The sequence below is a fragment of the Marmota monax genome, unplaced genomic scaffold (assembly GCF_021218885.2).
Source record: "Marmota monax isolate L192 unplaced genomic scaffold, Marmota_monax_Labrador192_F-V1.1 WCK01_AAM20220418_F8-fsc00025, whole genome shotgun sequence".
Classification (NCBI taxonomy): Eukaryota; Metazoa; Chordata; class Mammalia; order Rodentia; family Sciuridae; genus Marmota; species Marmota monax.
In genome coordinates, this window is record NW_026691950.1 from 2,606,802 (window position 1) to 2,619,429 (window position 12,628).

Here is a 12,628-nt window from a genome sequence, read left to right on the forward strand (position 1 = left end):
TATTGGTATGATTATCGTTTCTGGGTCTACTGATTATTTTTCATCATAGTAACAAAATGTTTAACATTAAATAGGTTTCAACTATAAATCTTGTTTAAAGTTCATAGACACGTTGATGACGTTTGAATTTAAAGTTTTATTTTCAGAATCAGTTGTGTTTACATGTAAGTAATTCTGGAATGCTCAATTCAGGTGATACTTCAGTAGAATATTTAGGTCTGTTTCAGTTATGTTATTCTTTTCTCACTTGAAGTGAGGAGAAAAGCAAAATGGTGAATTTCATTTTAGTAGTACTAATTGATTTTTCCTTCAGCTGAAGATTACATTTCATTAGAAACTAAGTGAAGAAAAGACTTTAAAAATTTTTTCGCAGTTGCAGATGGACAGATGCCTTTACTTTGTTTATTTTATGCAGTGCTAAGGATCAAACCCAGTGCCTCACATGTGCTAGGCAAGTGCTCTGCCTGAGCTACAGCCCCAGCTCAAAGAAAAGACTTCTTATACTTGAGCCAGACTTATTAGGGGGTGTTTCATTATCTTACACCCACCCAAATCTAGCTTAGGGGACCCCATGCCTCTAGGAGGACAGGGCAGCCTAATTTTACATTGTTCAGTGAAGAGCTGATATTTTATCCCAGAGTTTTTTTTTTTTTTTAAATATTTAGTTGTAGTTGGACACAATACCTTTATTTATTTACGTGGTGCTGAGATCGAACCCAGTGCCTTACATGTGCTAGGTGAGCGCTCTATTGCTGAGCCATACCCCCAGCCCCTCCCAGGGATCTTTTATCCTTTTCCTGCTTCACTCCAACTCTAGGCTGCAAATGATTCCATTGTCCAGAAGCACAGGGTCTGAAATCTTTATTTTCAAGTGTATTTTCTGGGTTAACTCTCACTGTTATGAAACAGCTCAGGATATTTTATAACCTCTGCATGTGATTCATGTCACAACTTTGAAGCCACTTATTTTCAGTAGTTCCTAACATGCCTCTTGGTACTAAATTATTTTTCTCTTTAGAAATTTATGGAGATTCTAAATTAAACCATTCATTAATTAAGCTTGCATTTTAGTCTGAGAATATTCTAAGCAGGACAGGATCACTTATTTAAATACTTTGGTAAACAAAACAGGGAAAGAACTTAGGATAAAAGCTACATGAGAGAATTGTAGTGAAGAATATGGATCACACTAACATTTTTTTTGTTTGGTATTTTACTTGCTTGAACGTGAAAGTCTTGCAAAACACTAAAATAATCAAATTATTGGTGTTTAGATATCTCAATAGCAAATGTTGATTTTTACCTGAAACTATTTACTATCATAAAAACCCTGAAACCAAAATGAAAGTTTGTTGAGTTACTGCCCTTGGGGGGCGATGAGGGGGAGAGAGAATACTCTGGGGGGCATGCAAGACCAACAGTAGTGCCTACTTTACCTTTTCCTTGTCCCCTTCTGTGTGTCTGAAAGTTGAACTAGACCAGATTCAGTCGGTTTTTCTAGCTACCTTTTGGATTTTAGCGCCAATACACCTCTCTTGTTCATTCTCTGAGGCTAAGTTCTTCAAGAAAATGAGACAGACTTTGTGCTGAAATACTTTAACCCTAGAACGACTGCTTGCAAAAGACTCGATAGGCTTGTGTGTCCAGAATGGCAGCTGTCTGTCCACCAAACGAGGTCAGGATAATGAATCAAATTTAGTTACCTTCTCATTCTCCCAGGTGGAAAGATGCAATCACCAAAGCAGAATCTTACATTACTAATATGATTCCTTAAAAGCTTAATTTAAGGTAATATAAAAATAACATGACTAGTTCAGACACACTAAATTCTAATTTTTGTATATATGACTGAGTTGTCAGATAAATGAGCCAAACATTTTATGCAGCTAAGTTTATTCTCAATACATATTACATTTAAATGTGTAAAAGTGGTCAACAGTAAAAGGGGTAAAAGGAAAAACAAGACATCCTTTCAGGATGAACAGCTGGCGCCGGCTGCCAGGGACTGCTCTTATTGATGGTGGCAGGGAGGATGTTTTCCCTGAAACTGAAATAACTTAAACTGCGATTTACTGGCTGTAAACCCCATGTTAGATGTGTATTAGGGTAAGCCTGGCCAACCAAGAGCGCCAGTAGTTTTATTAAATTGTGCTAAAATCAGGTAGGGAAACATTTTCCATGTTGTTCATGAAGTCTTGTGTGAAATGAGTGCGCCATTCAAGAAAAGGAAGCATGGCGGCCCCTAGCACATGTGTCCATCTTCCAAGTGTCCATCTTAAATTCACAATATGAATTTTTTTTTTAAAAAAGTAGCAGTGCCAACAGTTTATCACCAAGAACTTGTTTTAATGGAAATGAGTCTAATGTTCCTTCATGCAGTAAGACAGACAAAAAACAATGGTCCTAATTAGCTATTGGTGACCTTATAGCCAGGTGGAAACAAAAGGTGTGTGGACATATGTATATGTCTTTAGATGAAATCACACATGTTGTGAAGGTTATAAAAATGAAGCACCATATGGTGCTTTAGTTTACAAAGTCAAGTTCTTAGTCATAGGCCTGTTGGCTCTTCCCCTTGATGCTGCCAAGGAGCACACAGAGGTGGTGGCAAGACTGCATCTAGCTAGCTGCTTTTAAAAAATAAAAGGAACTTTAAGCATTTTGCCTTCTACATATTCCAATAGAAATGTGACTACAAATCATTACAAAACCAACTTTTAGGCAATGTGTAGTTCACTGAGATTACTTAGACCTGAATACATTGTGACATAATATCCAGTAAAGATAATATATTAACACAACAATGCAGTATATTTCAGTAAAAATAGAATAAATAAAATAAAAATATTTTAAGCTGTATTTAACAGGTTAATTAAAAAAAGATACAACATACAAGGCATAGTGAACATGGCGGCCTGTTTACCGAATCACAGATATAAAGAATGCATAGATAACTGAAGTCTCACTAAGATATCAGGTAAAACACTGGCATCCTTTCACAGACAAATACACACATACTTTCATATATACTTTTTGGCCATGGCAGAAAGTGTCTGAACATACCGTTTAACATAATTAATTTTACAAAATTAATCTGCATTTAATATGCAAAGCTACTCTCAAAACAAAATATCTGTAGTAAAGTTTGTACAGGCTATCATTCACCTTATTATAGCCTATAATTGCATATATAAATCAGTTTGCTACTTAAAGCTAGCTCAATATTTTTGATCCTGAAAATAAACGAACATATGCCTTAAAAAAATGAACAGGGGCTTCTGGTAGAGATTTCCTGTAGAAAAGTGGATTACTTGGTTAGTGTTTTGAGGTTTATGACACTAAAATGTTTCACTGTGGAGATGGAGATGTAAGATCATCGTAACTGAATTTGAAAAAGCTTTTCACAGGGCACAGTAAGGTTTACTTAATGCAATGATTTCTCATGATGGCTCTGGTTACTTTGGATAGAACAGTATACAAGTTGGCGAGAAGCTTAATGCATTTCTAAAATAGCATAGTTTCTGTCATAACATTAGGGTGCCAGCAAACAATTCCAGTCCCTGTGCACCCCCCTCCATGAATTCTGTGAGGAAACAGCAGGCAGAAGGCCTTCTGTTCATTCCATCATGTTTCCTGGTGGCTAAGGGTCTGAGTGAGGAGTAGCTCTACCACAGTAACATCTCTGGAAAATCTCATCAATTTGAAGAGGCTGCACTGAGTGGAGACACCTGTCCTCTACAGCACATTGAGGCACACGGCAGCGAACAGTCCTGGACTGACAGAGGACAATGGTTTTATGATTAATTTAATGGCACTAAATAATTCGGACACACATTTCTTTACTTACGGAGAGAATTCTGAGATTGCCTGACAGTGCCCCTATCTGCTCTTTGTTTGTGCCACAGTCATCTGGAAAGGGTCCTCCTGACTGACTGTGCAGAGGGGCACAGCACAGCAAGAGCTGGGAGCTGGGAGGCATGGGTCCTGGATCTGGCTCTCATGCACTTTGGCGAGGTCGTAGGCCAGTTGGTTCAGCCTTTTGGTACTTTGTGTTCTTACTTCTCCAATGTGTTCAGTACCTTTTCTACTTTATAAGGCTCAAATGTGATAAGAATGTGGAAACCATTCTGACAAGAACAAAGCAGTGTAGTGTATAAACATAAAGCATTACTTTTGAAACTGGATGTTGTCAAAATGTTAATTTTGACACTAGAAGGTAAACAAGACTAATATTGAGATTCATCTTAGCAAAATAAACAATGTCAACAAGAGTTTAAATTGGTATATCTTTATAGCTAAGTTTCTAATCTGCATAAAAAAAGCAAGAAAATGCTGTTTTGGGGAAACTGTTAAATAGTCCCATTATTCCTATGTATATTTTGCTCTGATACGAAATTTTTTAAATCTTAAAAGTAAAATGGAAAAAATATAAATTTTAAAATATATCTAGTTGAGTTCAATAAATTCTAATATTAAATACATAAATTCAAGAAAAGGTCCAACTTATGTAGTTTGTTGCCATGGACAATATATGATGGACAGACAGCTTTCTGGACAAAAAGCACTAGAATAAGACTGAGCTAGCTGCGGAATTCTAGCACAACATTTACCTCTAAGATGTGAACTAACAAAACTAAAGTGGTGGAGGAGACCTCAAATCATAGTGTATGACAGAGATATAAATGGCATTTCCTCAACTCCAAGTTGCATATTGGCTGATCATCAAACTAAGGATGAGAGGTTCATGAGGAGTATTTCATCTTAGCATTGTGTAGAGAATGGCCATAGTGAACTATAATTCTCTAGCTGCATTGTACAATGTAAGGCAGAAGTTTGAAATATGTCCCACCCAAAATGCATTATGATTTTGTTAATCTCTTTTTGAAAATAATCAGTTTGAAAACCATCTGAAAAGAAAGGCTATTTTTTTTGTTCGATTTTAATTCCTCAAATTTAGTTTTTCATCCATTTTAAAGTTCCACTCTTTTCCAACATCCCACCATCAGCTGGAGACATGACATGGCGTCCATATGTCACACAGCTCGTCAAGGAAAGCTGCCAGTTGGTTTCTATACGGATGCCAACTGCCAGTTTTGTTAACCAACAGGTCCAATTTTATGAAAAACTAAAACCCCAACTCGTCATCCTATCTTTACAGCAATTCAATGGTATCTGCTATGCAGCGTCTCCATGTTTCCAACGTTGAAAACAGGGCAAAGTGCTGCAGGACTTGAAGGTTGCTTGTGACAGATCCAGTTGAGAGGACAGTGAGAGAATGCAGGCATCATTCACTCCAAGGACATAGCATTGTTCACTAGGAGGGGCGGGGGTCACATTCTTCTCTGCATGTGCGAAGTCATAATGTTCACAATATTTACAGTAAGAAAAAGACCTTCCACTGCTCAGGATGTAACTTACTGACAGAAAAAAAAAAAAAAGATTCATGCTTCTTTTCATAGCACAAGATGGTGGCAAGACGAGAGAACATGCCTGTCTAACACTGCTCGGGTACAGATGAATTCTCTGAAGACAAAGCATCAGCAACGGAATGGAAGGCCGAGATCAGTTTTTTTTTTTTTTTTTTTTTAAGCTACTCCATCTTCAGGTAAAGATGACAGTCCTTTAACATATGCAACTAGGGTGTTTCTGTGACAGGACGTTTCTGTTTCAAAGTGTCAATGAGGGATAAGACCCCTCGTTTTACATTGGTTGTGACTCTTCTGGTCATTGAGTCTGCAGGCGGAGGAGGTGGTCGAACTTTCTGTGAAGGTGGCCGGGCTACCAAGCACTTCTGATATCGTAACTGAATAAAACAAACAAACAAAAAAATTTAAGGGAACTAATAATGTATTCTTTCTTCTTGTTTAATATGATTTTCATTTAACACCAATATGTTGACTCCTGAAAGGCAAAGAGGTGGTCCTAAATGTAAGTTCAAGAGTTTGTTTTATTCTTAATATGGACGTTTCAAATTCTCCTAAAAGATTCAACGAAGGTATTTTGCCATCCTCTCCTTCCATCTGTTTCCACCTTCTACTTACTCTGTTAGTAGCTTGCAATTAATATGCCTCATAGTCAGCAAGCCAATGAAAACAAAAAGGTTTGGGTCAGAGTGTCAACTACAGCTCCCATCAGAGACAGCATGGGAGAGAGGGCACCATCAGTTGTGAGTGCCCCAGCAGTTACTAATTTTCTCTCAGCTTGTTTCTTCAACTGTAAAATGGCTGAAGCGTGGGGACCTTTATAGAGGGGACAATGATTGAATAAGACATATTTATAGGATCTCTAAAATAATAATAAATGTTTGTTCCTGTTCCAATTTCCTATCCTAATAATAATAGAAAACAATGATGTAATAAGATTTCAGATGGCCAGGAGTGGTGGCATATGCCAGTAATCCCAGCGACTCAGGAGGCTGAGGCAGGAGGATCACAAGTTCAAGGCCAGCCTCAATAACTTAGTGACACCTTATCTCAAAATGAAAAATAAATGGGCTGGGGATGTGGCTCAGTGGTTAACCCCCCTCCAGGTCAAAGGTATGTTTTAAGATAAAGGTCAGTCTGCTCTGGTTTCAATCCCTAGTTAAAAAAAAAAAAAAGATTGCAGATTTCAGGATACATTTTATATTCAATTTTAACTTTCAAAGGATTAGGTTTTTTTTTTTTAATCCATTAGCATTGGCACCATGAATAATTTCTATTTTTCAAAAATGGAACAACAAAGCCCCTTGCTTTTGCAGTAATGGAAAAAAAATTCATTTTTCAAAATTAGATGAAAAGGTTAAATTTATCAAATGTTTTTTGAGATCCAAGTACTTTAAAATAATTCCATAGCTGATTTTGAAAATCAACTTAAATATTAGCAGGATCCTTGGTAGAGTTGGGGAATACACTGATGTGTCTTGGTAGAGTTGGGGAATACACTGATGTGTCTCTCTAAGACACATAAAATATCTTCAGCAGGACTCAGGAAGGAGAGGTCATAATGTCCTATCATACCATAGGCCACAGAACTGGTCCCTTTCAACTCAAGCTGATGAACGAGGATGGTTTACTATATATTTACTCCGTGTAACGCACCTTGCTACACATGAATCACAATTCAAACCACATCTAGAGCATGAGTTTATAGGCAGGCAGGATACACCAACATTGGACCCTGGATTTGGAATTTCAAACAGTAGTTTTGTATATACAATGTGAATAAAAACTGCACCTAACTGATGAATTTCATAAAGGATCCCTCTCTCCTATTCCAAATTTCACTTCAGTAGCTTCAGTTGAACCTGCATGACATAGCTATAAAATGTGCCTAAAAATTAAGAAAGAAGAATGTGTTGGAATTGTATTTTGGGTAATATAAATTTATACATAGGTATTTCAGATGGAGGATCATGTACGTCTGAACCAAGAAAACGACTGCATCAGTAAAGCTGGACTTGGAGAGGGGCGCAGGAGCTCTGGGTTCACCCCTGTGCCTTGCACTGACTGGCTGAGCTACTCCAACTGGCCGCACTCCTACACTCAGAATAGGAAGCACAGAGTAAAGTTGTTTCCAACAGCGAAGATGAGTTTGGGAATTAGAGAACAAACTGTAGCCAGTGATGAAGCTAATCATTTAACTGTAGTTAGCAATTAGAATGTATAATTAAGGCTGAAAGCCATTCAGTTTATGACCAAAACCATCTGTTAGGATCCATTTCAATTTCATGAAATATCGAAACAGTCATCTACTTTTGCTTGATGGAAATCTATTTGCTGTATATGACCCCTTGACCCCATCCTAATTCCCGGTGCCTGGATCACACTTTCTTTCACCTTGACTCCGCAGCTCCCCTTGTTCCCCTTGATCCTAGCCCTGCTCCTTCATACCCAGGTGTGTGAGTTAATATCCTGGCCCCACAGAGAAAATATCCCTCCAGCACCAGGCCTCTCCTCCCTTCCACCGGCCCCCCCCTCCAGGTCAAAGGTATGTTTTAAGATCAAGGTCAGGGCTGGGGATGTGGCTCAAGCGGTAGCGCGCTCGCCTGTCACGCGTGCGTCCCAGGTTCGATCCTCAGCACCACATACAAACAAAGATGTTGTGTCTGCCTAAAAAATAAATAAATATTAAAAAATTCTCTCAAAAAAAAAAAAAAGATCAAGGTCAGTCTGCTCTCTTCCTAGTCGCCACCTTTGCCGCTTGCCCTCCTGCCTCACCCTTTTCCTGGTTCTTAATTAGCAGTGTACAGCAGGTCAGAAAGCAACAAGCAAACTTTTTTTCTTTCCTCAACTCCACCTATGTCTCAAAGTAAAAGGTCTCTAACCAACTAGGAGGCTAAGTGCCTCCTCTAGGTCTTCATCTACCACCATTTTCTGTGAGATCATGTGTTACCTAATGACAGGGGATGTTGAGGGCCACAGCCAAGTCGAATGCCATGCGTCATCCCGACTCGGCTGTGGCCCTCAACATCGGAACACATTCTGAGAAATTCGCTGTTGCGCATTTCATCCTTGTGCAAACATCACAGTGCACCAACACAAACCCAGGTGCATAGCCCATTCACACTCAGGCTGAATGGCACAGCCGGCTGTTCCTAGGCTGCAAACCTGTACGGCATGTTACTGTACTGAGAGTACTGAAGGCCACTGACACACAATGGTATTTGTATATATATTACATGGGGTACAGTAAAAATGTGGTATAAAAGATAGAAAATGGAACCTGCAGGACTAGGCACTGCTCTGGGTGTCACCGGGTGAGTAGCAAGTGAACGTGAAGGCCGCCGACACTACTATGCACACTGTAGACTCGACCAACACTCTATACTTAGGCTACACTAAATTTATTAAGCATTTTTTTCTTCAAACATAAATTAATCTTAGTTTGCTTTAGCTCATTTGCTTTAGCACTGGCACCATGAATAACTTCTATTTTTCAAAAATGGAACAACATTTTTGTTTTTATTTTTTAAAAACTTTTTGAAACTTCTGTAATAACACTTAGCTTAAAACACAAATACACTGGAGATGATAAGAATTTTTCAGTTCCCTTATGACCTTAGGGGACCACACAGTGTATGTGCATGACCCCACTTCAGTCCAGCTTCACTGGCTCACAGCCCTTAGCCTGCAGGAAGTGTGCAGGTCACCCCATCCTAAAAATCAAATAACAACCAGCCAGTAAACCCGTCAAGTGTCACCCTCTGAACTAGCCTGAAGCCATCTGCTTCCAGGGCCTCCCCTTCCTGCTCCCCCTAATTCATTCTCAAACCAGTGTGGCCTCTTATTTTATTTACAGCTCTTTCCACACTATAACATGATTTTGGTCTGTGCATCTCCTGCACCACATCTGAGCTCCATGATGCAGGGGTCACACAGTCAGGCCAGCCCAGGAACACTTAAACGCAGTACAGGGGCCTCCAGCCCAGCCTCCCTCACCTGGGCCAGCAGTATCCACCAAGTCTCTCAGGTCACTGGCCCCTGTGCCCTCCCATTGCTGCTCTCTGGCTCAGACCCTGCTCACCTCTTGTGTGGATTAGCGGACGGCCTCCGAGCTGATCACTCCTCTCAGCCTCTCCCTTGAACCCAGCTCCTCCACTGTTGCCTGACACCACAGGCAACCTTGTGCCATGGTCCTGACTCCTCCTCTGGGTCCCAGCACCCAAACTGCCACTGCTGTACTGCAGCAGGCTTCAGGGCCTGCTTTATGCATCTCCCTCACTTTACTACAACCTTTTGAGAGTCTTCCACAATAGATGCTCCAAGGATATTTGTTCAATGAGCAATGAGGTATTTTTGTTTGTTTCAAACTATAATATGTGGTGACAAGCGCCCTGGCTATGTTACCTGGCAGTGCAGGGCTGACCCTAGGCTGGGCCTAGAGCCTCATTCTAGCTTCTCTGAGCCAACAACTACCTGACAGGGTTGTTGCAGATACATAAGAACAACGCACTTAAACCAACTATTTTAAATTAAAAGTAAACATATCAGCACTTAAACCAACTATTTTAAATTAAAAGTAAAACGTGTCAAGTTGAATGCAGAAAGTAACAACTCCCCTCGGGGTGGTGCACACCTGTAATCCCAATAGCTCTGGAGGCTGAGGCAGGAGGATCAAGAGTTCAAAGCCAGCCTCAGCAATTTAGCAAGGAGCTAAGTAACTCAGTGAGACCCTGTCTCTAAATAAAAAATACAAAAGAAGGGCTGGGGATGTGGCTTATTGGTTAAGTGCTCCTGAGTTTAATCCCTGGTACAAAACAACAACAATAACAACAACAAAAACAACTCATATGTGACTAGGGTTTCCTGATCACATAGTGAAATTAACTGGGGACATTTAGCCTCAAATGTCCTCAAATCTGCAGTTGGGAAGATCATCCTTCTCAACATTACTGGATCCTCTTGAGATGCAACCTGCTTGTCTTAATTGATCCTGCCCACAGGAATGAGAGTGACACAAAGCAAGGCAGGGCTTTGACAATTTGATTTCTTTTCTTTTACATGGGTGATTCTGCTCAAATTTATTGCATAGAAAACAAAAGCAGAGGCACAGGACTGAACGACCCTCTGGGCCAGGGTCACTCACCATGCAGGCGGCCTGGACCGCCTCCGACACGTTACCAGCATTGGGCTCGCACCAGAACACGTGGCACTCAAAGCGCTGGTTCCCAGTGTCCATGATGAAGGCAAACGTGTGGACATCCTTCCCGACACCCATGAAGGACAGGAATCGCACCCGGCACTCCACCAAGGTCTCCTCTTCATTCTGCGAGAGACGCTGGTTAGCATCCAACCCTCTCTGGCAAACCAAGCAGCAGTCACCCAAATTTTAATATCTTAAGCAGATCAGAGAAGCCAGCACACTGAATTCAGAAAGGACTTGGGTCTTTCTAGAAAGCCAAAACTTTGCTGAAGGGTCTGGACAGGACTTCAGTGCTGTGGGCATCTCTTTCTGGCAGTTCAGCATGATCTGAACTACACTGATGTCGTGGAAATGTCCATTCACTACCCACTAGACCCCCGGTCTGTGAGTTCACCTGGGGCGGAACAAAGTCACATGCACTTCTTGTGCACTGCCCAACAGGGACACCAGGGGCTTACAGCCTGCTCCCCCAAGTGGACACCAGGACAAAAGGATTTGCTGCATCCCTCTCCATGTGGTCCCTCTCCCCTAGCAAAACAGCACACTGCACCACACTGCTACCTAAAACCAGGGAAAACAAAAAGTTGTCAAGTCAACTAATTTGTCATATCATTTTCCCCCTTTCTACAAACTGGTCTCCATATGAAACGGCATAAAGAGAGGCCTGGAATTCATTCTTGTAGTCATAAGGGCCAATCCTTTGCAACGATCACATGCAATTTTTGAGTTGGTAAACACATCTGGAATGGATGGCACCTTTCAGATCACAACATCTTGGCTCATTATGCTGACCTCTTTGAAGACAGCCCCAGATGTAACAGCCTGGTGGGGAAGGAGCCACCAGGAGGCAGCCCCATCCTAGGAGGTGACTGTTGGGTTGGGCTCAAAGGGTGAGAAGCCAGCCATCGGGGGAGCAGGTGGGAAGGTCTGAGGGAAGGTCCAGGAGCAAGGAGGCCAGTGGTCTGGGCTGGGGTAGAAGAGGCAGGTGGGGACGAGATCATACAGGGCTGGAAGGTGACCTGCTGGTGGACAGAGGAGCAGGGTGGTGACCTGAGGGCTTCTCCTGACATGTGTTTCATAAGCAGAATCAAAAATTAGCAAAGGGCCTGGAGCCAGACTGCCTGGTTCTGTACTTCAACAGCGCGAGGACGGGCAAGTTTCTTTACCTCCCTGTACTTCAGTTTCCGCAATAAGAGTGGGGTAATTTGGGCTGAAGCTAATGCTGGCCTCTGTGAAGATATCAATGACCCCTTTCCCTGCTGCCATGACAGACCACCAGGCCTTCCCTCACAGAAGCATTCTCTGTGTCCCACCTCAGACAGCATGATCCAATCAACCCTGGAGTCCAGAGAGGGCCTCGCCAGGAAACCGGGTGAGCTATAGCTAGTGTCACTCGATCACCTCGAGCAAATGATTCCAATCTCCTGGGCAAATGAGGAAAACAGAACCAGGAGCACCAGGACAAAGGTTTCCAGGTCCAGAGGAAAGTGGAGAAAGGCATGGATTTAGACCAAGACAAAGGCTAAAACCTTTCACAAATGCAGGCCATTTTAATCCTGAGCAGGCACAGCTCCTGAGAGGTCAAGCCTCGGCTCTCTTTCTGGGTTTCATGGAGACTGCTCTATCCAAAGCCTCCTGTGGCCCATGGAGGCCAAATGTCCATTAGGACTCCTCACCTTTTCACTGATGACCGTCACGGTGGCATCGGCCACATTCATGTTCACTGATGGCCAATCCTCCCTGTTAGATGAGGTCATCAGACTCTCTATGGCACTGTTCAGGGTGTCCATTCCTGTGGATGGAAAAGGTAATTGAAAAATCCTTCAAGTTATTTATCACTTTCCAGTGTGGGCCCAATGGCCCAGTAAGAGCTGTACCGCGATCGATCATTTCTTTGTGGTTCAGGACACTTCATCACTTTATCCTCACGACTGTTCAAAATAAAGCGCCACCTTTTCCAACAGGAAGAAGGGTCATGAGCCCCTCCAGAAATCTAGCATGGGGT

At 41.7% G+C, this 12,628-nt stretch overlaps 1 protein-coding gene across 20 annotated transcripts in view; it reads right to left on the reverse strand.

Moving 5' to 3' along the window:
• Positions 1–1,876: 1,876 nt before the first annotated feature.
• Apbb2 (amyloid beta precursor protein binding family B member 2) overlaps positions 1,877–12,628 on the reverse strand; it is a 397,355-nt gene continuing 386,603 nt past the window's right edge. For all 20 annotated transcript variants that reach the window (XM_058581877.1, XM_058581886.1, XM_058582107.1 and 17 more), the window contains 3 exons: positions 12,300–12,415; positions 10,567–10,746; positions 1,877–5,803 (listed from right to left, as the gene is read on the reverse strand). In XM_058581877.1, the coding sequence (XP_058437860.1) occupies positions 5,636–5,803; positions 10,567–10,746; positions 12,300–12,415 (464 nt within the window). In that variant the 3' untranslated portion in view covers positions 1,877–5,635. The remainder of the gene's footprint in view (positions 5,804–10,566; positions 10,747–12,299; positions 12,416–12,628) is intronic.